The sequence below is a fragment of the Apodemus sylvaticus genome, chromosome 3 (genome assembly GCF_947179515.1).
Source record: "Apodemus sylvaticus chromosome 3, mApoSyl1.1, whole genome shotgun sequence".
Lineage (NCBI taxonomy): Eukaryota > Metazoa > Chordata > Mammalia > Rodentia > Muridae > Apodemus > Apodemus sylvaticus.
This window is the reverse complement of record NC_067474.1, coordinates 154,337,690-154,363,658: the sequence shown is the minus strand read 5'-3', so window position 1 is coordinate 154,363,658 and position 25,969 is coordinate 154,337,690. Positions and strand designations below refer to the sequence as shown.

Genomic DNA, 25,969 nt, shown 5'->3' with positions numbered 1-25,969 from the left:
TGGGCTGTCTTTTATAATAGACAGAGTAGCATGGACTCCCCTGAGTGAGGAGGGGAGACTCCTTCAGCTCCACAAGGGCTGGGCTCTCTGCTAGCTCTCCAGCTGGTCCCAGGGTGGTGTCAGGTACCCATTTGCCCTCAGTGAAGTCTGAATTCCTTCAGAGAGACACCAGGGGAGGCCATCACCGCCCAGAATTTGAAGACTGAGGCCTAAAGTTCCCCCTTCCCTGCCAGACTCTGGTCCCCTTGGCCAGGACTTGACAGGAGGGCCCATCACATGAGGTCATCTCTGCCCCTGCCTGACTCAGTTTCCCCCACCAGGGTCTAGATTTCGGCTATGTGACTCGGGAACCTCAAGACAGTTCTGTGAGTGGTCTGGACTCCTTTGGCAACCTGGAGGTCAGTCCACCCGTGGTGGCCAATGGGAAGGAGTATCCCCTGGGGAGGATCCTCATCGGGGGCAACCTGCCTGGGTGAGAGACGCTGAGTGCTCGTGGTGGCGGGATGGAGAGCGGGGCAGTCCTGTGTGGGACGGGCTAACTCTCCAGACTGCCTGTGCTTCCCCTGCGAAGTCAGAAGCGGGCTGGAACGGACAGGGACCTAACAGGTTGTTAAGTGCAACCCTTTCCTTTTACAAGGGGCCCAGAGAGGCTGAGTCACACCCACAGAGCAATCTGGCTAGACTGAGGTCCTGATTGTGAAACAGACATACGGTAGATAAGAGAAGGTATCAGCTGAGAGTGGACAGCATCAAAGCTCGTTCACACTAGAGTGGAGGTGACTAATGCTGGGACTTTTCCCGAGAGCAGGAGACAGACTGACTAAATTGTAAATTGAGATGACAATAGCTGTGATGTGTGCATGTGCGCACATCTCACACACACACACACCACATGCACACAACTTGAACACACATGTATGCACTGTATGCACTTGCGCGCACACACAAGCACACGCCTGTGTATGTACAAACATGCATGCACACACATGTGCACATGCATGTATACACATGCACACACATACAGGCACACATGCACAGACGTGCATGCACATACCTGTGCATGTACACACATGCATACACACATACCTGCACATTCACGCGTATACATACATACAGGCACACATGCACACATGTGCACACACATGCATATGCACACACATGTATACACAAATACATGTACATACACACATGTGCATGTGCACACATCCAAACAGAGCTGGGTATTCTGCATGTGACACCAGCTGATGCTGAGAAAGGAGAGTAATATCTACAATCAAGTTCAACAAAACCGCTCGGTCAGACAAGATGGATAATAGATCCAGAGTAGAACTTGAGAGGGAGCCCTGGAACCGCACTATTGATTCTTTGCCAGAAGGCAAAAGATAGGTGCGTGCAAATGCATGAACAGAAAATCCCCAGGCCGTGAGACCCGCTGGAGCAGTCTCGTGGACCTTTCCACTGGCATCCTGGGAAACAGGCTGCAGCCAAGAGAGGTATAAGCTAACTCTCCTCAGCTATGTGATGCCCGAGACAAGAGGTGGTCATGTTCAGAATGAGTGGTTCTGAGGTGGTCCTTACTCACTGTGTCTAGCCTGTGCTAAGTGGGCTCATCAGAACCCACCCTGGGTGGATTATTAAAATACACATACTATCTTTCTTGTTTATAAAATAGTTTTGAGATTAAAGTCCTACTATGTAGCTCAGGCTGGCCTAGAACTCACTCTATATCCTGGGCTGGCCTTAAATTTGCAACCCTCCTGCCCCAGCCTCCCAAATGCTGGAATGCTAGGCCTGACTGAGCTACTCTTCCTGGTCTGGAGTCAGACACTCTGGCGAGCTGCTGTCTGGCCATTCTTTGTCCTGGAGTGTGTGTTTAGTTTGGTGTCTTTTCCTGACCCTGGCCCAGGTCGAGGGGCCGCAGAGTTACCCAGGTGGTGCGAGATTTCCTCCACGCCCAGAAGGTGCAGCCGCTGGTGGAGCTGTTTGTGGACTGGCTGGCCGTGGGCCACGTGGATGAGTTTCTGAGTTTCGTCCCTGCCCCAGACGGGAAGGTAAGGCCTTCTAGACATGTCTTGGTGGTGTCTAGAGTTTGGGGCCGGGGCTAAGCTGGGGCCGGTAGGCGTGTAAATCCATGAGCTCAGCTGTGCCTGCTCTCCACACACAGGGCTTCCGGCTCCTCCTGGCCAGCCCTGGCGCCTGCTTCAGGCTATTCCAGGAAAAGCAGAAGTGGGGCCATGGCCGCTCCCTCCTTTTTGAGGGTGTCATTGGTGAGTAAAGTTGCCTGAGTCCTTCCAGAATTGTGCCAAATCTCTCTCCTGAATCAAGCACACAATGACTTCTGGAAGAAATGAGCATGTGCAAGTTAGGTAGTAACCCCAAAATTCAGGACTGCCTCCTCCTGACACGGCGCCCTGCATCCCTGGTGACCGCTGGCTGTGGAGGGGGCGGGGCTGTGGCAGGTGCAGGGTGTGGAGGTGAGGGTCAGGTGTGTCCAGGGATGTCCCATCAGCTCTCTGCTCAGAAGGCCTAGTGTCCTTTGGTAGCTAAGTCTAGATGAGTTTGGGTTCTTTTTTGTTGTTGTTTGGTTGGTTGGTTTTTTCGAGACAGGGTTTCTCTGTGTAGCCCCGGCTATCCTGGAACTCACTCTGTAGACCAGGCTGGCCTCGAACTCACAAATCTACCTGCCTCTGCTTCCCAAGTGCTGGGATTAAAAGCGTGTGCCACCACCGCCTGGCTCTAGATGAGTTTTTAAATGGAGTTTAACAGATTTACGAAGCTGCTAGAGCCCCCGAATCTCCACTACTGGCCTTCTGTCTCCCTGCAGCCCCAACTACCATGTCTTCTCTTCCTGGTCATCCCAGGATGCAGCTACTGCCCTCGCCTGCAATAAAGCTGGGCCTGGGGAGGAGTCCATAGCCTGGCATCTACTGCCCTAACCCTTTGCAGCCTGGTGGGAGGAGCCCTTGTGGGAGGAGCCCTTGTGGGAGGAGTCACTTGTGGGAGGAGCTCCTTTGCCAGGAGGCTGCAACCCTCCGGAGACCTCCTCCAATGGAGGCTGCGTGAAATGGTGAACCTGTGGGACAGGAGGTGCCTGCTCAGTGAGGCAGACCATGCCAGCAGAGTACAAATCTCACGAAAACACCTCAGAGCCGGGCCTCAGAGTTGTGAAGGGCCGCGCTGCCCCCATGCGCATCCCAGAACTCAGAGGGATTTCCTAGCAAAGTGCAAATCACAAACACTGTGGTTAGTCAAGAGCCGTGGGGAAAGCAGTTTCTCTCTACGTGTGTTTCCCACCCTGTTTCTGAATGAGGAGTCCTGCTTTCATTATTCAGTGCGGCTGGGTAAATGGGCAGAGATGCTGGCACGGTGCAGACCTGAGAACCCAGCACTCATGGAGAAATGCAGGAGTGAGGCTAGCCTCTGCTACACAGTGAGTGAACCTCTGCTACACACAGAGAAGCTGGCTCGATAAATAAAATAAAATAAAGCCCTGTTTGACACCAAAGTGCTAGATTTTCTTGGCCACATTGGAAGCAGAGAACGCCCTGTCTCTAAACTACTCTAGTGCCCCCTGCTGTTTGTTAGCCCCGCCCCCAACCCCAGCAAAGTATTGGGGGGTGGGGACAGCGACTGTTCCCTAAATCATTGCTCCAAGGAGACCCTTTCTTTTCTTTTTGTTTATTTGTTTGTTTGTTTGGTTTTTCGAGACAGGGTTTCTCTGTATAGGCTGTCCTGGAACTCACTCTGTAGACCAGGCTGGCCTCAAACTCAGAAATCTGCCTGCCTCTGCCTCCCAAGTGCTGGGATTAAAGGCGGGCACTACTACTGCCCTGCGTGAGATTTCTTTAAACCCAAATTTAATCTTGAAAGACCCTTAAGGCCAGATTCTGTGCCGGGGAGGGACAGGAAGAAGTGGCTCTTGGTCATTCCTGGGGACTTTCTTTTCCAGCACGCTTTGGGGGACCACCAACCTACCTGGTGGGGAGAGCTAGAGGGTCTTGCCAGTGTTAGCCGCATGCAGCAGGCACATGCCCCCCAGTTGCAGACACACCGGGCTCTAGCAAGAGCATGGGCGTGTCAGGCCCCAGGTTTGGGGTATCACATTATCCTGATGACCCTGACAGACCCCTGGGGAAGGGGTTGGGTGTGTGGGGGGGGGGGGAGGAATCTGCTGTCAGTTGAGGTTTGGAGGGAGAAGGTGCTGGCCTCAGGGCCTCACAAAGGATGTCATGGAGCCGTCCGTGATGAGACTGTTTGCCTGCAGGTGGGGACACGGGACCCACGGCTGTGTGTGCAGGTCACGAAGCTCTCTTATGCCCCTCCTAGCACTCACACCCTCACTTTTCCCAGCTTGTAGGAAGGTCTAGAAGCTCTTCGTGAGCACCTAGCTCTCAGCACCCACCCCTCCCCTAACCCCAACCATTGTTTGCGACAGTGGTTCTTAACCTGTGGGTCGCGACCCCCACGGGTTGGTATCCCGCCTATCAGCTGTGTTTACATTACAATTCATAAGTAACAATTCGTTACATATCAAAATTACAGTTATGAAGTAGCAACCAAGTAATTTTATGGGGGGGATGCTCACCACAACATGAAAAAGGGCACTAAAGGGGTTGCAACATGGGGATGGTCGAGAACCACAGCTGTGTGACCCTGGGTAAGTCACCTGACCGCTCTGAGCCCCCCACCCCCACACTCCCCCCGCCCCCCGGTCAGTCAGAGGTGGGTAACAAGGCATCCCTCAGCCGAGTGATCAGGGTTTGGTTAGCTGTCAGCTGGGCCGACTGGAAGTTTTTGGCTACAGCCCCTCTCTAGCCAGCCCTGTCTCTATGGCCTCCACTGGGCAGGCAGGAAGGCCAGGCCTGAAGTCTCCTAAAAAAAAAGCAAGCCAGAGCCTGTTGGTATTGGACCGCTAGGACCGGTTGGTTCACTGCCTAGTGAACCCATAAACCCTGACCCTGGGATGAGGGCCATCAGCAGACCCAGCCCCCCTCCCCCACACACATACCACGGCAGCTGAAGGAAGAGGAACCCTACCAGGTTCCCCTGGGCAGCTGTTAGCCCCAATTGGTGATTACCACCTGCGGTGACCTCTAAACCCAGCAGTTAGGTTCCTCCAGCCCTTCTCCTTCCCCCAGATGTCAGGCTGAGCTCCCACAGATACTGCCCACCCCCTGCCCAGGAGAGTCTAGGAGCCTCTGACTCATCCAGGCCAGCAGCAGCGACCCTGGCCTTCCTTCCCCAGAGGGAGAGGCCTCACTGCCTGCCGTGTGTGGTGCTCGCCCCACGCCCCAAGCTCTCTGTGTCTTTCAGGTGACAGGCGGGTCCAGACCATCTCCATCAATCAGGTTCTTTCCAACCAGAGCCTTATCAACTTTAATAAGTTTGCACAGGTAGGAAGGCCCCACGTGGGGCCGTGGGTGGGAGGGAGATGTGGGTGGAGCTGGAGTCGGGGCCAGGGCAGACATCGGGGACCCGCAGTTCACAAAAGGCCAGTCAGACTGAAACAGGCTCAGACCCTCCTTTAAGCAAAGAGAATTAAGGCTGTGCAGCCTGAGCATCAAAGAAATAGAGGCGGCCCGGGCTGTGAGCATCAAGATGGATTAAGAGTGTGGTCTGACGTGCCCCTGCGGTTGGGACTCCATGGAGACACAGATGGAAGGGGGGAGGGGAACAGCAGTGGGCACAGGCACTGCTTCCCAACAGGCCAGAGGGCAGCCTTCGAGGGAAGGCGAGAAGGGGGCAGATGGGGACGGACTGGGATAGCTTTGTTGGGTGTGGAGGTAAACGGAAGGAGATCCGGGAATAACAGCAGGGCTCTCGGCCCCGTGGCCCGGTGTAGGGCGGTCATAGAACTGAAGAACGCATGGGAGTCAAAATGATGACTTCGGCCTGGGGATCTGATGCCCTCTTCCGGCCAGCGTGGGTACTGCACACATTATTGGACAGATGAATCTTAAACCATGTATCCTGTGATCGCCCCATAAGTCTGGTCGAGGGTGGCGTGTTCTAGGGTTAGCTCAGTGTTAGCTAATAAGAGCGGGCCATGGAGGGCGGGATCTAGGCAGGTGTGAGCACCTGCCCCAGCCACACGGGCAGGGTCTCTCCAGTTCGGTCCGTGCCCGCCTGCAGAGCTGTATTGACTGGAACCGGGAGGTGCTGAAACGGGAGCTGGGCCTGGCGGAGTGTGACATCATCGACATCCCGCAGCTCTTCAAGCCGGAGAAGAGGAAGGCGGTGGCGTTCTTCCCCGACTTGGTGAGTTCCCCGCCTGCCCGGCTCCTGGGCATTGGGGTGACTATTTAATATGAATAGAGGATTTCTATTCCACCTTAGATCTTTCCGTTCCCAGATAAAAGACACAAAACTTTATTTATAATAAGCCTTAGACAGCACTAGAGCTGGGCAGAGATCTACCCTCTAGAAGCCATTATGTCTGCTTCCCTGTCAATTACGCCGAGATATGGCTGCCTTTCCGCCTGGGCCGCTCTTCCTCCAATGGCCAGCCCTCAGGATCCCTTACTCCATGGCCTCTTCTCTTCTCGCCTGCCCCCCACCCCCACCCCAGGTAACTCCAGACTCGCTTACCTCCAGTGATTGGCTGTAGCCCTTTTTATTTAACCAATACTTTTAAATTAAGGAACACGTTTTGCACAACAAGCCTGGGTGGTGGTGGTGCACACCTTTAATCCCAGCACTTGGGAGGCAGAGGCAGGAAGATTTCTGAGTTCGAGGCCAGCCTGTCCAGTTCCAGGACAGCCAGGGCTACACAGAGAAACCCTGTCTCGGAAAAAAAAAAATGGTTTGCACAACAAAAGCTGGTAACTGTGATAATGCACTCAAAGGCCTAGACTGGCAGGTACAAAATTTAGCATTACATCTAATGTTAAGGCAACAGACCAAGCCTCAACCCCTGGCCTTCCACATCTAAGCTCCGAGTCTCACTTCTCGGGGAAGACATTTGACTGCCGTCATGTGTGAAATTGTGGGAACCAGGGGTGTCAGTGAGGAGATTCAGGGTCCCAGGGTGCCCAGGCTGGCACTGTGGCTTCCTGTGGCTGCCCACAGAAGGGACACATTTGATATCTGTGACGTGAAGAAAAGTTGCATAGGATCGTGTGCGCAGGGTGCATGGCATTACCCAAGAGCTCAGGGGGGTCGGGCTGCCTCTGTCCTCACAGTTCCCAGCTGCCCAACACCCCACACAGAAGCAGATGTCCCGCAGGGAACAGAGATCCTTAAGAATGGTCCCTGGCCGGGTAGTGGTGGTGCACGTCTTTAATTTTATCACTTGGGAGGCAGAGGCAGGTGGATTTCTGAGTTCAAAGCCAGCCTGGTCTACAGGTTAAGTTATGGGACAGCCAGAAAAAAACTGAAAGAAAGAAAGAAAGAAAGAAAGAAAGAAAGAAAGAAAGAAAGAAACAAAGAAACAAAGAAAGAAACAAAGAAAGAAACAAAGAAAGAAACAAAGAAAGAAACAAAGAAAGAAAGGAAGAAAAAGAAAAAAGAAAGAATGGTTCCTGTTCTCCAGTGAGGGGACCCTTTCCTCGTGGCTCTGAGGATATGTCCAACCAACTACTCTGTATGGTAAAGGGATAAGGGGTCAGCTGGCAGACAGAGTGCAGCCAACTCTAGACAGGAGTGAAGATCCCAGAGGGCTGCACAGAAGAGGCGGCTTTGATGAAACTATAGCTTCGCCTCTGCTGCCCTGGCCACCAGCTGTCCTCTCTACTTACCGTCCTCTGAGCCTGTGTCCACTGACCCTGACCCTGACCCTGACCTGGCCCTTCCTTCCCTCTCTGGCTTTTTGCCCTGGCTTACAGAGCCTTTCTCTGATCCTCTTCCTTCCTGCATGCCTGGGGCGGCCTTTAATTCATCCACGTGCTCCCGGAAGTTGGTGTAAGAGTTGAGGTTCTTGTGTTGGCTAAAGACAGAGGCCCACCCCAGCTGGCTCAGCCAGATGAGATTTGACGACAAGGACACTGGGACATCTGAGGGTGGGGACTGCTGTCGCAAGCCTTCTAGCATGGCCTGGAGCTCTTACTGTCCGTGTCCCTTCCTCTGCTTGCTTTGCCTCTTGCTGGTCTGCAGACAGACGCAAATGTCTTAGTGACTTTTCTACTGCTGCGACAGAGCACCATGATTAAGACAATCGTATAGAAGGAAACATTTGAGGAGGGCTTGCAGTTTTAGAGGGTGGGTTCATGACCTCTAGGACAAGCGACTTGGAGGTAGGCAGGCGTGGGCATGGTGCTGGAGCAGTAGCTAAGAACTGACATCTGGCCAGTCAGTGGTGGCGCACACCTGTAATCCCAGCACTTGGGAGGCAGAGGCAGGCAGATTTCTGAGTTCGAGGCCAGCCTGGTCTACAGAGTGAGTTTCAGGACAGCCAGGGTTACACAGAGAAACCCTGTCTCGAAAAACCAAAAAAGAATAAAATAAAAATAAATAAATAAATAAAAAAAAAGCTGACATCTGATCCCCCAGTAGGAGGCCCGGTGTGGGCTTTTTGAAAGCTCAAAGCTTACCCTAGCAATACACCTCCTCCAAGAAGGCCACGCCTCCTAATCCTTCCCAAACAGTTCTGCCAGCCGAGGACCAAGCATTCACAGATATGAGGCTTTGGGGACCCATGTTCATTCAAATGACCTCAGTGAACATGGCAGATGCAGGCCCTCCCTAGACAAAGACTGAGACTGCTAACGTCCTAGGAGAGAATCTGATTGGTTCATCTTGGTCAGCTGTTCAGCTCGGTCCAATCAGAGACAGCCTAGGAGGTTGGTGCTTCTGTTGCACAAACATGGCCTTCGCCATGGTCTGCCAGTGATGGGAGCAGTGGCTGGGGAAGCCACAGGACTGGGCTGTGCTGATCCCCCTGCAGGTGTCTGACTCACTGGCTTTCTCCAGCCGGGTTTCCTGCCCCCCACGCAGACACATTCAAAGCAAGCAGACATATGCAAAGCTGCCCGTGATAATCCCTGTTTCTCCTGGGGCTTTGGAGGTGGGGGAAGGTGATACTGAGGTCCCACCTCTCATCCGGGGTCCCCTCTGCCCGCAGGTGAACATGCTGGTCCTCGGCAAGCACCTGGGCATCCCCAAGCCCTTCGGGCCCATCATCAACGGCCGCTGCTGCCTGGAGGAGAAGGTGCGCTCCCTGCTGGAGCCGCTGGGTCTGCACTGCACCTTCATTGACGACTTCACACCGTACCACATGCTGCACGGGGAGGTTCACTGTGGTACCAACGTGCGCCGGGAGCCCTTCGCCTTCAAGTGGTGGCACATGGTGCCCTGAGCCACCTCCCATCCCCCATCCTTCCCCCGGGGTGGGGCATCTGCCCCGCGGATGGAGCCTGGGATATAACCCCAGAGTTGCAAGCACCTAGAGACTCCCAATTTCTAGATGGAATGTCCAGGGTGACCCAAGCCCCTCAGAAGCCGTTTTCTCTTGAAATGTCTGCCTTTATCTGCTGCCCATTCAGATCCCAGACATGAGTCCTCTCGGTGTCCCCAAGGAAGGGCCCCGTGTCTGCCGGACGCTCATGTGGACCAACATGACCCACGGGGAGAGCTGTAACTACCATCCCCACAAACTCCTTCGTCTGTGGGTAAATCCACTTGGGTGTCTAGAAGCCTTGACCTTGTCAGCATCTTGGCTTGTATTTCCTAGGGTGGAAGGCCCCAGGGTTTTGTTTTGGCCATTGTCCCCTGTCCTGCAGGGGACGATTGTAAAGTCGGACGATTTCTTATACTCTTTTACAAGTACACTACTTCACAAGTGAGAGTCTACTCCCCCCCCCCCCCACGGTCCAAAGTGTGACCCTCCTTCCCACTGCAAACACCCAGGGACCGGCCTTTACTGCCACCCAGCCTGAGCTGACACGCCGTGGGCACCTCTAGATGCCTCTGGAGTGGCAGCTATCTCTAAGCCTTACGAGCACCCTGTCATCTGATGTCTGGGAATCTGGTTGTCCAAATCCTCTTGGAATTTCTCTGAGGTGAAGAGACTGGGGGGCTGTGAAGGGTTAGGAAAACTGGATTCCTAGGCAAAAGTGTCTTTCCTAAGACAGGATGGATCCTGGGGGGTCCCACCACCTGTTGGAGGGTGTTCAACTGTCCTGGGGGCTCTGTGCAGGGGAAGAGACCACTGACAGACTTAGCTCTGAACCTTCTGCCTATACAGCCATCCTGCAGTATAGACCCAGGAAGTACCACCCCAGGTGCCACCAAAGCAGGACTCAGTGGGACAGCTGAACCTCACCACAGACTGGGAGGAGGGAGGGGCGTGGCTGACTCAAGCTGTGTGTTTCGTCAGGTCCAGCTGGCCAAGAAATAAACAGAAGCACAAAAGCCTAGGTCTAATCTTGGTCTTCCTCGAGAATTTGAGGCTCGATAATTCCAGATCTGGGTTCTATGTGTGAATGCATTAGCGTGGCTATAGGGTGAGCCGGGGATTCATGGACAGACAGATGATGTCAGTGAGAAGCAAGCCTATGGGTGGGATGCAGGACTCAGCAAACTGCCAGGGGCGGGGCCGGGGACGGGGCTGGGCCAGGGGCTGGGACTGGGGCTGGAACAGGGCTGGGGCTGGAGCAGGGCTGGGGCTGGGGCAGGGCTGGGGCTGGAGCAGGGCTGGGACTGGGGCCGGGGCAGGGGCTGGGGCTACCTTGTTGGGGTAGGAGGTCTGAATGCATCTGAGTGCATCCAAGTGCCAATAGCAAAGGGACAGAGAGCTCCACATTGTCACCCTCCGCAGCCTGAGGAGTCTCCCTGGTTTTTATTGATCTTGACTGAGATGACACCAGGATTCGTGGAATGTAGTCAGTAGGAAGCAGAGTTGGAGTCGTTATTAAAGACAACACCAAGACATGCTGAGCGGTCGGAGGGGGGAGGGGCGCACACTCAGAAACTCACCTGAGAGCTGAAAACGAGGCTCCATGGCTTGGGTGCTCACTGCTCTCCCGAAGAACCAGAGAGGGTTAAAGGATCAGATCCCAGCACTCTCATGCCCAGGGCTAGCAACCATCCCATAACTCTAGCTCCAGGGGATCTGGCGCCCCCTTCTGGCCTCTGTCGGCACACACACACACACACACACACACACACACACACACATTTGGTGTTGGACCCCGGGACAAGGGACTGAGGAATATATTTTGCATACCAAAGCAGACCTGGCCTCCCTCCCAGCATCCCTGCCTGGCCAACCACGCCCCCAACCCAGAACTTTCCAGCCCAGGGGCAGAGGCTCTTCCCTATATAATCTAGACATTTTAGATTCTCTTCCTCTTCTCCTCCTCTTCCTCGGAGATGCAGAGCTTGAAGACAGAAGTGGTTCTCGACTTCTTCCTCCTCCTTCTTGTTTACAAGGGAGGAAGCGGCCGATGTGCCAACGCAGTAGGTTGAGGTTTTATTTGCCAACCTGTGTCGGCTCTGCTCAGGAGCTCTGAGGATGGGGAAGTGTGAGGTAGTGAGCTGTGCACAGGCAGCCTGGGCCCAGGTTTAGAATCCCGGAGACCCCGGCCCCCGCAGGTGATGTGCCCCGCCCCTTGGGCCCCTGGCTCCTGTCCCACAGCCCCCGACTCCCCGCAGAGAGGTCTGTAACCATCAGTCACGTGGGAGCAGCACCAAGCCCCTCCCCACATGCAAATAAGGTTTCCCCAAGCTCTCAGACCAAGCCAATGAGAAGCAGCAGCTGTCAGACCCTGACCCACCCCCAAACTGTGTTTAAGAATCCTATCCCGATTAAAGGTGTGCGAGAACTACTCCGTAAGAGAGCTTCTGTCATAAGAGCTGCAACACTTGGGAAGAGGTCCTCTCTCCTGAAACTGAAGCCACCTGAAGCTCGCCCGCGCTCCTCCCTGGCTAGTCGGCCTCTTGTTGGCCCAGCCCGACTCATAACTGAGTCAGGTCGGTGGAGACAGAGGTGGAGTCAACTCCAGCAGCGGAAGCGACTTCCCCTCCCTGCTCACACGCGCTCGCCTTACACCCGGCTGCGCCAGAGATCTCCGTGGAAAGCCTCGGGTACACAGGCCCACAGGGAAGAGGCAGGAGCCTCTGGTCCACACACTCTCAAGTCATGGAGGACTATATGTGTCCCAGACAGTCAGTGACCATGGCTGTGACACAGATCAGATAGTGCCGGATACATATCCTGGCTGCGCCCTTCGCTAGCTGTGTGACCTGGGGCAAGTGACTCACCCTCTCTGGAGTTTACTCTCCTCGGTTAGATGGAGATAGGGCTGGCATCTGTCTCCAGGGACTGCAGGGAGCTGCTAAGGAGTCACCGTGCCCCCACTCAGTGATGCGTTACTATGTGACGGGGAAGGGCATGATTTGAAGTAACTGAGGAAGCAGAAAAAGATGAGGAGGAGGAGGAGGAAGACATGGCAACCTACACCTTTAAACCCAGCACTCAGGAGACAGAAGCAGGCAGATCTCTATGATTCCAAGGCTAGCCTGGTCTACATAGTGAGTACCTAGGGCTACAATGCGAGAACTCATCAAAAAAAAAAAAAAAAAAAGCAACAACCGACCAACCAACAAAACAAAACCATAAATACAATTTGTTAGGCCTGGGGGGATAACTGCACAATCGAAAGCTCTCAGCACTCTGGCAGAAGACCCACGTGGTGGCTCACACCCTCGGTAACGCCGGTCCCAGGGGATCTGACGCCCTCTCTTTGGCCTCTGTGGGCACTGCACATATGTGATACCTACATACATGCTATCAAGCACACACATACGTTTTTTTTAAATTCTAAAAGAAATAATATTAAAGCCCGGCAGTGGTGGCGCACGCCTTTAATCCCAGCACTTGGGAGGCAGAGGCAGGCGGATTTCTGAGTTCCAGGCCAGCCTGGTCCACAGAGTGAGTTCCAGGACAGCCAGGGCTATACAGAGAAACCCTGTCTCGAAAAACACCAAATCCAAAAAACCAAAATAAACAAGTAAATAAATAAATAAATAAATAAATAAATAAATAAAGTAAAAACAGAAATCAGATATCTTTGATGGTCTGTGGTGCCTCTTAACGGCTTTCTCTTGGTGTTAGCGTCTCCTGAAGTGGCAGTCGTCTGTCTGCAGAAGGTTGACCGCAGCAGAGCCTTGATGGCAAAGCAGGCATGTGGTCCCTGACGCCCACAGTACAACGCCAGAGGCACTCCCTAGGACTTGAAGACAGCAGGAGATGCATTTTTTCACGAGAAGATGGCGGCTTCTTGCTTCCTGTGAGACGGCAGGGCCCTGAGCAGGGTCCCCAAGTTTCCTTGGGGCTCTTAGGCTGCAGGGGACATAGCCTCACTCGGGCTCCTCTGTAGCGTGGCCAGTGTGGCCTCCGGAGACCTGGGCCTCCTCATCCAGAGGCAGAAAGAAGCCTCGCTGCCTTTGAAGAGCTGGGGTCCGCATGGAAGGCAGAGGGTCTTTAATTAAATCCTGGCTGTCGTCGTCATCATTGTCGATGAATCTGTGGTTCATCGTTAATTACCTGTGTTATCTGTATTCATTGTTAACGCCCAGGACCGTGGGCTTCAGCCCTGTTTTTTTAGCTGGAAGGCAGAACACCAGTGAGATTCTCAGCATGGGTGGACATCCAGCAGGGGACATGGAGTCGGGGCCTTAGCTCCCACTCTGCAGCTTCAGCCTTGAGAGACTTCTGGTGGCCGGCCCTCTCTTCATCCCAAAGTTGGGAGGGACACGAGTTGTCTGTGTTCTTTAAAGTATGGGAGTCAGCAGATGCTAAAAATCTGACATATTCATGTCTTAGTTTCTTTTTTTGTTTATTTGTTTGGTTTGGTTTGGTTTTTTTCTTTTTTGTTTGTTTGTTTTATTTTGTTTTTTTGGATTTGGGTTTTTTTCCGAGACAGGGTTTCTCTGTATAGCCCTGGCTGTCCTGGAACTCACTCTGTAGACCAGGCTGGCCTCAAACTCAGAAATCCACCTGCCTCTGCCTCCCAGAGTGCTGGGATTACAGGCGTGCGCCACCACCGCCTGCTGTGTTTTAGTTTCCTGAGCCCAGCTGGGTGCAAGCCCTGTCTGTCCTCTCCCAAGCCCTTCTGCCCTCATAACTCTGTCAGACTCTGTTTCTATTCAGCTCAGAAAGAAAGCCTGGGGATTTACTTATTTACTTAGACCCAGGGTCTCATGGAGCCCAGGCTGGCCTCCAACTTGCTCTGTAGCTGAGGATAACCTTGAACTTCTCAAGTGCTGGGATTACAGGCATTCACCATCAAGTGGTGCTTGGCATGGACTAGGGCTTCATACACGTTAGGTCAGCAACTGAGTCCCAGACCCCATTTGTATGCTGACAGGCCCTCTGAAAGCCACTCTGGTGCTGCTGATGTTTGAGAGTCACTGATCTACAGGAAACCATATGTTACTAAGCCTGAATCCATTCACTCACTGGTCAAATAGGCCCCAAGGGAGGCTGGCAAGGTATCAAGGCGCTTGCCAACAAACAGAGAGACCTGAGTTCAAACCTCTGTGGTGAAAGGAGAGAATCCACTTCTGAAAATTGTCCTCTGACCTCCTCACTCACGTCCTACCACTGTCGCACACATCACACAGGGACACGAACAAGCAAACAAACAGGGAATGTATGATACATGCTCGGATGCAGAGACGTCAAGCAGCCGCACACAGCAGCAGAGGTTAGCAACAGTCTGGGGCAGCCGGAGCCTCACAGCCGCTAATGACAGGAGATCGCACATCCATGAAAAAGGACTTTGTCACATGTCAAGTTGGCAGTGGCCACAGCCCTGCTCCAGAAGTGTATAACTGGAGAAGCTCTAACGTTGTCCCCAGGACACACGAAGAAATCCATCAGCAACAGTCATACTAACCAAACACTTGACAGGTCATGCCAACCATGGACCATTTGTACCACGCACGGATACATGGATGAATCCCCCTAAAAGCACAGCATTAAAGAAACTGGTCACAGAGGCTTGCAGTAGCCATCTGTCAACACAAAGGCAACAATACTGTAAAACCCACAAAGAGAAACAAGGATGTAATAGCTGGGAAAAGCTTGCGTAGTTGTGCTTGGGGTGGAGGGGCACAGTCAGGGAGATGACCACAGACATCTCTCTCCTTAAGGCTGTTTCTTTAACTGCGTGGTGTCAGCGCAGACTTCAGTTCAATGGTCTTTAAAGTCCCCATGTATCATACACACCCTCCTGGTGACTGGTGCGTTGTGCGATTTTAAGAGGCAGTGGCTGATAAGGAGAGCGTGGAATGCAGACCAAGATGAACTCCTGGCAGGCACTGGGCAACTGGGCGGCCTGCAGAGAAGGGGTTCTGGGGTTCTTCCAGCAAGATGCCAGCTGCCTGGAGCTTTCAAAAGAGCAAGAGGACATCATGCCGCCATGCCAAGGCCAGAAGAGTCCCTAAGTGTGTGGTGGAGGACAACTGTTAATAGTTTCCCCTGTCCTGGTGACAGCAAGTCACTAGAAAGGGAGAGAAGGCAGTGGGGTCTCACCAGAAGTCTAGTCAGGGTTCTTCCTCCCAAGTCCCCAGATGGGCGACAGTGTCCACAAGCTGATTGGAGCATGTAGAGAGTTGTGTGTGTGTGTGTGTGTGTGTCTGCCTGCCTGTCTGTCTGTCTTTTTTGTGTGTCTGTCTGTCAGACTGACTGTGGTCATGTGTTCTCTCTGTGTCTGTCTGTCTTGTGTGTCTGTCTGTCAGACTGACTGTGATTGTGTTCTCTCCCTCTCTATGTCTGTCTTTCTGTCTGTCTGTGGTTATGTGGTCTCTCTCTCTGTATGTGTGTCTGCCTGTCTGTGTGTCTGTTCAGGCTTGTGTGCTCCCAGGCTTCTCCTCCTCCTCTTCCTTGGGGACCAGGGAGATGGCGATTAAGAGCACTTGCTGTGCCGGGCAGTGGTGGTGCATACCTGTAATCCCAGCATTTGGGAGGCAGAGGCAGGAGGATTTCTGAGTCCGAGGCCAGCCTGGTCTACAGAGTGAGTTCCAGGACAGCCAGGGCTACACAGAGAAACCCTGTCTCAAAAACAAACAAACAAAACAAAACAAAAAGAGCTCTTGCAGAGAACCCAGGTTCAGTTCCCAGCAGCATGCAGCTCACAACCACTGTAACTCCTCTTCCAGGGGAGCCAGTGCCCTCTTCTGGCTTCCAAAGGCACTGCATGCACATAGTTTTTGTGTGTGTGTGTGTGTGTGTGTGTCATTGCGGTTTCTGCTGCCATGATGAAACACCGTGACCAAAGAGTGAGTTGAGAAGGAAAGGGTTTATTTGACTTACACTCACTGTTCATCACTGAAAGAAAGGCAGGACAGGAAGTCAATCAAGCAGGGCAGGAACCTGGAGGCAGGAACTAACGAGAGGCCATGGAAGAGAGCTGCTCACCGGCTTGCTCCCCGTGGCTTGCTCAGCCTGCTTTCTCATAGAACCCAGGACCAGCAGCCCAGGGATGGCTCCACCCACAATGGGCTGGGGCTGGGCCCTCCCACCACTCGCTAGTTCTAACAATTCCCTACAGGTGAATCTTATGGCTTTCTCGTTTGAGGTTCTCTCCTTTCAGATGATGCTGTATTGTGTCATCTTGACACAAGACTAGCCAGTACAGTGTACAGTGCGCCTTCGTGAGTTCATACACACCTCAAGTGTACAGGTGCCCGTGGAGGTCAGAGAGCACCACTTTCTCTGGAATTGCAGATCTGGAAGCAAAATTATCTTGTACTCTCTTTAGTGCCTGTGGTGGCCACTCCTCATCCACCAGCTTCAGACGTGAACCGCCGTGCCTGTCACTGAGGTTTTTGGGGATGTGATGTAACAAACCACTAGCTTCCAGCACCTCAGTCCTCAGAATGTCATCAGACAGTCTCTGAGGCCTGTGGCAGTTCCCCTGCGTTTCGGTATCCATCTACCTGATGTTCCCACCAGTATATCTGAAAAATGCCTTCATTTATGAGTGTGTTTTGTTTCTTTTTTTAAAAATAGATTTATTTATTTATCATATGTAAGTACATCGTAGCTGTCTTCAGACACCCCAGAAGAGGGCATCAGATCTCATTACAGATGGTTGTGAGCTGCCATGTGGTTGCTGGGATTTGAACTCAGAACCTTCAGAAGAGCAGTCTGTGCTCTTAACCACTGAGCCATCTCTACAGCCCCTTTGTTTTATTTCTGTGTAGCCCTGGCTGGTCTAGAACTTGATGCATAGACCAGGCTGGCCTCAAAATTCACAGATCTGCCTGCCTCTGCCTCCCAAGTGCTGGGATTAAAGGTATGTGCACCATTGCCCACTGATTTGGGACTTCTTTTTTTTTTTTCTATTACTATAAAAACTTCACAGAACTGTTATTGCACTAGAACGTAGTCCTTAGGGTGACATGAATGTTACCAGGCCATAGCCTGTCATATTTGGCTTCAGAATATTTCGTCCCCCACCTTTCAATACAGAGTTTCTCTATATAGTTCTGACTGATCCTGGAACTCGCTTTGTAGACTAGGCTGGCTTCGAACTCACAGGGATCCTCCTGCCTCTGCCTCCCCAGTGCTAGAGTCAAAGGCGTACACCACCACCCAGCCCAGAATAATCTCTTATTTCTCATTTAACAAGACCTGTGTGTTGTGTCTCCACTGTCAGGTCAGAGTGGAACAACAGCTGTGAGTGTTCTTACAGACCCTTTCTCTCCGGCAGATGTGACGGTCACCAGAGCTCAGGAGACAGCCGGTAGCCCTGGAATATTCTCTGCACTCGGGGGGTGGGGGTGGGGGGCATATATCAGCCATCAAAATGTAACTGGCCTGCCAGAGACGAGGATATTTTAGAGACTCTTGCGTCTCTCAGTTTGACTATCAGACTATTGAAATGGTGGACCACTCCAACACTGGAATCCCTCTGGGTATCTCATGGCAGGCAAAAGAAAAGGCTGGGCCCTTATCTCCCAATAAAGACTTCCCACTGTGTCAACAACTTATTGGACTCCCCTTCTGAAGAAACTTGGGCCCCCTGATAATGACAGGTCAGTGGTCCGCAGGACACCCTGACTATGACATGCTTAGATGTGAAGATCCATGCCCCTCTATTTAAAAATTAATGGACCTTTACATTTTATTTTAATTTATGTGTCCATGCGTCTGTCTCTCTGTGTGTGTGAGCTCACAGTGGCCAGAAGAGGGCATCAGATCTCCTGCAAGTGGAGTTACAGATGGTTGTGAACCGCCGTGTGGGCTCCAGGAACCGAACTCAGGTCCTCTGCAAGAGCAGCAGGCCCTCTTATTCACTGAGCCGCTTTCTCCGGCCCGAAATTTAAATTTCAGTCTCACTTCAGGACCTGACGATGGGCTTGAGATGTTCACTGTCTCTCTTTGTCCCTCTTCCCAAGGTGGCCACACTAACTAAATCTCCTTTTCCTGCTTTTTGCTAGTTATGTGGTTGCTTTAATTGCCTTCTAGAGACCGGGATGGGGGGTGGGAGGGCCTCCACCTGGCTTCTTGGGTCACATAGACTATGACCCCCAAGTTCGGTCACAATAACCAACATCCCAAAGAAGCCAAGGCTTGAATCCTTGAGACCTAGAAGGTCGTGTAGCTGCCAGTGGCAGGAGGAACTGCACCGACAGACAGACAGACAGACAGACAGCTACTGCTTGCTCAGTCTACACCACAGGACCCTTGAGTGCCTGACCATGACCGACCCTGCTTTAACAATGGGGGGACTCGGTGAGGCCTGGAAGACAGGGAACAAAAGCACTGAGGAACCAAGAAGCTCCGGGCTGTGCTGGCCACACCTGGCCAGGGTGCCACCCAGCCCTGCCCATTATGCCACCCAGCCCTGCCCAGCAGCCTCCTGCTGGGCCCGAATCCACTGCGTAAATAAACAGGCGCAGGAAAAGACTCGCCCACGCCCGCCTGAGGAAAGTGTGGGTGTCTGTTATTTTAAACCCACCCCAGGTTCAAGTTCAGATGTCAGTGTTGCTTCTGAAGGCTGCCGGCTCAGCCTTCAAGCTGCTACCGGAGAGACAGAAGGAGGAATTTCCAGTCGAAGCCCAGGGGTGAATCTTCAAAGCAGCCCGGCATCCGCAAGGCCTGCGCTGATTAACACCGGACACGGACACCCTTCATCTGAAGCATCTGCCAGCCACATCAGCGACCACCCCCTTCCTCCCCGTGGCAATGACACCGTGGAAACAGAAATCAAACAAACAGGGATGGGACAGGAAGGACGAGGAGTGGGCCCAGGTAGGCGTGGTTTGCTAGAATCATTTGGAAAGCAAGCCATTTAACTCTGTCACTGGCTTCCGGGGGGCGTAGATGAATAAATCAGTGTTCTGGAGAGTGGCCGTAAATCTATGTGCTCATCAGAAAGGGCAGGCTAAAGAAAATGTGACAGAAACACAGTTTCCTATGTGAAGAGATAATTTGGTTGACAATGGGTACCTTGGGTCGGCAAGATGGCTCAGTAGGTACAGGAGCTTGTGGCCAAGCCTGATGAGCAGAGTTTGATCCCCAGAACCTGTGTCAAGGTGGCAGGGGAGATCAGATCCACAGATGTGTCCTCCTCCCTCCCTGCACACCCGCATGGCACAATGATAACCCTAACAATAATAATACTAAATAATGGTGCTACTTCTAATAAGAATCATGATAATAATACGTTATTATTATTCCCATTTAACAACAAGAAAAACATCCCGCAGCACACCGTGCATCTTAGAAACATACAGTTCTCAACAACCAATGGGTAAGTCTGGGGTGACTGGCTCAGTCCCTGAAATGCTTGCCTTGCAAGCCTGGGGACCTGAGTTTGGATGTCTGTCACAGTGCCCGCGGGGCCTGTGAGTCAGAGACAGGGGATTTGCCGAGCTCGCTGGCCCTGCAGATCCAGCCAATCAGCAAGTTCTGGGCTCAGAGAGAGACCCTGTCTCAAAACAAAGTAGCTGTCACTGGAGGAAGATGCTCGCCGGCGCGTGTGGGCGAGTGCACACACACACACACACACACACACACACACACGCTCGTACGCACTCCCCCAGATGTGCACGGGAGCACAGCGCCTGAATCCCAGCACTGAGGAGGCAGAGACACATCCAGACCCACTGGACGCTAGCCTTGCCTACTTAGTGGGTGGCGGCCAATGAGAGAACCGCGCTCAGAAATCAAGCTGGGAGATGGTGCTTGCCAGAAAGCCTGGTGCCCTGGGGTTTGATCCTCAGGACTGACGCGGTGGAGGGACAGGAGGGACAAAACGGACTCCTGCGGTGTCCTTAGACTACGGCTGGACTGGCTCTTGCACCAAACACCCTGAGGACAGGAAGTGACCCTGGCTCCTATTCAGGGATCTCTGGACGCGGGAGCCATTTTTGGCCTCTCGGAGTCCCAACGGCCGCCTCCTGTCCAACCCGCACGTGTGCTGAGACCAGCTCCGGGGGCACTGGCAGGGGGGCCCCGTGCTGAGGCCTACCTGATCCTGCAGCCTTTGATGTGAAGCCAAAGGAGACCATGAACAAAACCCAGATCTACAGCCCTCCCCCCAAACACCCCGTGCTCTCCGCAGCCTCCGAGACAGACACACCCTCTCTGGGTGCTCCCTGTCAGGACTTGTCCATCCCCACCCCCAGCTCACCCCATCAGCAGACAGCCCTAGCACCGGGTGCAACACCCTCGCCTGTGCCCTCAGGGCAGGTGCGGCCCACACCTCCACCAGCTGGGGAGGTCCCACAGACGCAGACACCCAGGTTATGCAGCAAACCTCACCTCTAGGTCCGGTAACTCAGTTTCCCCTCCGAGCCATGCCACAGGCAATCCATGGCCCCCACGACAAGTGCCTTTTCCCTCGCTGAGCCTCAGTTTTCCCTTCTATAAAATGGGCTGGCCGTCACCTGCCCTCAAATGCTTGGTATTACAGTGAGAAGCCTTTGTCTTACGGTTTGAAAAGGCCACGTCACCGGGACGGACTGCTAATAAAGGCCCTACCCTGTGGCCACGCTCCTGTTCAAATCCTGACTGGCTGCAGAGCCTCCTCTACCCTGGGCCTCGGTTTCTTCATCTGGAAAGTGGGTGTGATGATGCGGGTTGACCTCAGAGATGCTTCAAGGAGGCGATGGGGGAGGGGACTGGCACAGCTCGGGTTTCACAGGCTGTCCCGAGAGCATTCAGCAGAGAGAGGGTCCCGATGAGAAGGCTGGGGGGTGAAGGGCGGGGCGGGGGCCTCGGCCACGCCCAGGATAGCCTCCCCCTGCCTTTCTCCCTCTCTTTCTAAAGTCCTATTAAGTGTGCTTGAGCAAGTGTGCAGCCCTGGCCCAGGCAGGGGTGGCTAAGGGCACGGCCTGTGCTCTCCCCCCAGGCTCCCGAGTGCCCTAATCTTCTGCAGTCGCCCAGCCTCACTGTGGACACCCACCGGGGGATCCCCGATGGCCCACGGTAGAGGAGGCTCTGCGCCACCGGGCACCTGAGTGGAGAGGGGCTGGGCCTCGGGGCAGGGCAGGTGCTGACTCATGGGCCGGCCCGGGCTCTATAAAGGAACCCGCCCAGGGGCTTCCTGCTGCCTGCTGACCGAGGATGGCCCAGGGCACCGTGATCCATGCGGCCCCCGAGCAGCCCACCCACGCCGTGTGTGTGGTGGGCACGGCGACCCCGCTGGATGTCCGTGGGTGAGAAGGGGGCAGATCCTGGGCCTGTGGGGCAGGATGGGGGCAGGCGGGGGGGGGGGGGGCCGGGCGCTGCCGGCCCAGCTCCGGGTCTGGGCAGGAGATCTGCTAGAGAGATAAGGCGGCGGTGTGAGGCCAGTTAGTGCTCGGTGAAGTATAAATACCACTGCCGGGCCCTCAGAGCAGGGAATCACAGGGCTGAGTAACAGGGCAGAGATTGTCCCAGCTGTAGGCTGACGGTAGGAGCTTTGGCTTGTGCAGCTGAGCCTCAGTTTCCTTACATATGAAATGACTTTAAGGATTAAGTGTGATAACTCCAAATGTGTTTTTGGAGCTCTGTGGTGCTGTTTGTTAAGTACTCCACGGTGCTGTTTGTTAAGTACTCTGAGGTGCTGTTTATTAGGTACTCCACTGTGCTCTTTGTTAGGTACTTCATGGTGCTCTTTGTTAAGTACTCTGAGGTGCTGTTTGTTAGGTACTCTGCCCAGAACTGGGCAGATCCCCCAACAGTTCATTTGTTCATTCTTCCATTCCCTTGTTCATTCAACAAATATAAGCTGAGTACCTACTGAGCACTGAGACCTTTGCCCCGTTCCGGGCCACGCAGGACAGTGGAGGAAGCCTCGTGGGTGGAGTCTGATGCAGCCTTTCATGTGGGAATCGCAACAGCTTCCCCCACAGAGCTGGGCATCGTGGCCCACGTGATGGCCATAAGAAGCCCCAATGGGAGGTGCCAGGGTCAATGGGTCAGTACTTCAGCAACAGGAAAGCACCCCAGGTCTGGCTGGTCTCCAGGCCGCTGGTGAGAGGTTGCAGACACCGGCAAAGAAAGCCTGGTATCATCAGAGGCCCTACTCCCAGAGGACAAGCCGTTTGTGGGTGGGTGTCCAGGAGATGACCGGGACCAGAGCTAGCCCAGAGTCCTTGCCAGGATCCCAGGCTAGCTCTCGCCTTAAGTTTAGGTCACAGATGCTTTTTTCCTAGGTGTCTGCAAGTGTGTACGTGTTTGCAGATGCAGGGGTGTGTGGGAGCCTGTGGAGGCCAGGAGGAACTCAGGTGTCATTCCTCAGACTCTGTGACCCGAGATCGGAGGCCAGCCTGTGGGAGTCGGCTCTCTCCTCTCACCACAGGAGCTCCGGGACCGGAACTCAGGTCGTCCGGCTGGGCAGCAAGCGCCTGTGTCCACCAGACCATCTTGTTGATCCCGAGGGCAGGTTTCAAATGGGGAGACATTTGATCAGACAGGGGTGTTGATGATGTCTGTCTGTCCCCTGGGAAGAGCCAGTAGAGGGCCATGCGAGGAGAATACAAGAATGGGAGGGGTTGGGGCGGGGCAGCAGCTTGGGTGCTGTCTTTGCCTCCACAGTACTGGGAGCAAGCGTGCACCCCCACGCTTAGCATGACGTCTGGGGCTCAAACTCAAGTCCTGTGCCTTTCACAGGACCACAAACAGGATCTGACATAAATAACTAAATAGACAGACAGACAGATAATAAACCGTTTTAACTGCCCCTCCCAGGCAGTGCTATATGAACAAGCTCTCAGACCAGGGCTGCCCACCTCTGCGACCCAGTGAGTCGGGGACCCAGGCCTAACTAACCTCACAAGCATGGGGACCAGGTGACAAGGCCCTCACTTGTGTCCAGGGGACAAAGCAGAGGCCACCTGTGGTTTGAGATGAGCTGGGGGACGCTAGAAGGTGTCCACAATAGGACCTCCCCAACCAGTGCTGGGGGTGAGTGAGAGGTAGGAATTGGACAAGTAATTACTGTGTGCGCATGCGCACGCAGGGCGCGGCGCACATGCAGGCGCAGGGAGGGCCAGACCTCGAGCATGGTGGTGTTTCTGTTTTGTTGAGTGAGCGAAAGAAAGTTGAGCCTCAGTCACCGTGGAATCTTTTTGCAGAAAAGGGGGAGAGAGGGATACACTCAAAAACAAAACCCTCTCTGTTCTTTGTCTTGCCGTCTCCCAGGGCGGGTTCCAAACCATGCCCAGTCGTTTCCCACAGTCCTCCAGGAAAGCCCCTCTCTGCCCTCTTGCTCACCTAGCTCTGACCCTGGAGTGTGGTGTGGCGTCAAAAGATGGGCGTGAGGAAAAGAGAAAGGACAGAGGATGTTCCAGAAATCAGGCTCCTCCACACCTGCCCTGGAACCGTCCTCCTCCACAGGCCTCGCCGTGACTCCTGTCGCTGTCACACACACACACACACACACCCCGCACTGGCTTCCCGTTACCCCACCCCAACCCCCACACTGTGACCCGGCTGGGGCTGACCCAAGCCTGCAATGCCTCCCTGCCCCCACCTTCCAGCCTCTTCACCTCAGAGTCTCTTCCCTTTGTCCAGAAGACTCTGTTGACTTTGAAGCAATTCCACTTGCCTCATGAAAAAAGTAATCCTAAGAAAATAAGATAAAATACAGGGTTTTTTTCTCCTCCGCTGGCTTCATCTGTGCCTTGCAGAGCCTGGGGTTCCTGGTCCTTCAGCTTCCGTCGGCTCAGTTGGGTAACTCAGCAGCCCCTATCAGTAGCTTCCTGGGTGTGGTTCTCATGCCTGAGGGTGCACGGAGCACCCTGGAGACATGAGGAAGCTCAGACCTCTGGGCTCCAACCCCAAGTCCGCAGCAGCCTTGGAAACCGGTCGTGCCCAGTTTCCGGGGTGGCTGAGGCTGCCCAAGTCAAGGACCACACCTTGGCTACAGCAGGTCTCTGGGGAGAGCATATACATCATATACATATACACATATATATATACGATGTATATATATCGTATACGCCATATGTGTCACATGTGTTATATGCGTCATATACGTCATATGCATATACATCGTATACATATACCTGTATACATACACATATATATCATATGTATATGTATATGTATATCATATATGTTATATATGTCATTTACATCCACATATACATCCACATCAGCATATACATATACACATACGTCGTATACGCCATATGTGTCACATGTGTTATATGTGCCGTGTGTCATATACGTCATATGCATATACATCGTATACATATACCTTGTATACATATACATATGCATCATATATGTCATCCACATCCACATCCCACATATACATATACATATACACATGCACATATACATATACAGGAGAGAGAGAGGTTTGTCCTTGGAGACAACCCTCCTATGCTCACTCAGCAATGCCCTCCTACTGGGACCAGCCGGTTGGTCTTCGGCGACAGGGTCCCACGGGAAAGGACGGGAGATGAGTAAGTAAAGAATAGCCGAGCTCAGACCAGAAGCTCAGGCCTAAGCTGACGGCTAAGGCTGAGAGTTTAGTAAGAAGCACGGCATCTTCTATCCGATTTACAGGGGAGAAGGGCGGAGTCAGCGGAAAGCCATCACATAATGGGGCGAGAGGTCAGCAGGAAGCTAACCTTGCAGTGTTACACAAACGCTACGTGGGCGCGGAGAGAGCTTCGCAGATTAAGCACACAGTAGCCTCCAGACAGATAACTCCAGTCTCTCCCAGTGGGGGTGGGGCAGCTTCCCAGAAACTGAAACCTTGACTCCCTGGAGACCCTGGTCCCAGCCCCAGATAGACCTTCCTGCCACACCCACCCTGGACAAGGTCTCAGAACTGAAGTTCCCTTTGTTTCGTTAGGACCTCCGAGAAAGCCTGGGGTGGGGCTGGCTTTTTCGTTCTATTTGGAGGATTTAATCCGAGAGGACCGTGCTGACATTTCTCCACTCTCTCTCTCCAGCCTCCCACTCTACTCCTGTGCCCTCACCTTCTCCTTCAAACGTTGCTTCCTGCCTCACACCTCCCACACCCTGACACAGCCCTGGCTGTCCTGGAACTCAACTCAGTAGACCAGCTGGCCTCGAACTCAGAGATCCGCCTGCCTCTGACTCCCAAGTGCTGGGATTAAAGGCGTGCGCCACCACTGCTCTGCCCGAGTCCTGTTGCTTTATAAAGTGCATCTCACCCCTGATTCAGTTGTTTTGTGTAAGGAGGATGAACCTCAAGAAGATCTGCTGTTTCTCTGGGGTGGGGTAGGGGGTGGGGTAGGGGGTGGAGTAGGGGGTGGGAGTGCACGCCTTTAATACCTGCACTTGGGAGGCAGAGGCAGGCAGATCTCTGTGAATTCCAGGCCAGGACAGCCTGGTTTACTGAGTGAATTCCAGGCCAGCCCTGGCCACATAGAGACTCTACACACACACACACACACACACACAAGGACTATTTGCTCTGCCACAACTCCAGAATTCTGTGTGATTTTGTTTGGGTGGTGGTTATATTTGTGGGGTCTTTGTTCTCAGGGGAGGGGTACTGTCATCTTTCCAGCCCCCCACGTGTGACTCTTCATGTGCACAAAGCCCTTG

The 25,969-nt window shown here is 53.5% G+C and overlaps 2 protein-coding genes across 3 annotated transcripts in view; both read left to right on the top strand.

Annotated features, from left to right (window-relative positions):
• The window catches only part of Padi3 (peptidyl arginine deiminase 3), a 28,343-nt gene extending 18,555 nt beyond the window's left edge, over positions 1–9,788 (top strand). The window contains exons 11-16 of the mRNA XM_052177911.1: positions 321–472; positions 1,907–2,051; positions 2,165–2,267; positions 5,314–5,393; positions 6,133–6,258; positions 9,059–9,788. Of these exons, the coding sequence (XP_052033871.1) occupies positions 321–472; positions 1,907–2,051; positions 2,165–2,267; positions 5,314–5,393; positions 6,133–6,258; positions 9,059–9,292 (840 nt within the window). The 3' untranslated portion in view covers positions 9,293–9,788. The remainder of the gene's footprint in view (positions 1–320; positions 473–1,906; positions 2,052–2,164; positions 2,268–5,313; positions 5,394–6,132; positions 6,259–9,058) is intronic.
• An 11,702-nt stretch (positions 9,789–21,490) lies between these two features.
• Padi4 (peptidyl arginine deiminase 4) overlaps positions 21,491–25,969 on the top strand; it is a 28,950-nt gene continuing 24,471 nt past the window's right edge. For both annotated transcript variants that reach the window (XM_052177909.1, XM_052177907.1), the window contains exon 1: positions 21,491–21,612. In XM_052177909.1, coding sequence (XP_052033869.1) covers positions 21,521–21,612 — 92 coding nt within the window. In that variant the 5' untranslated portion in view covers positions 21,491–21,520. The remainder of the gene's footprint in view (positions 21,613–25,969) is intronic.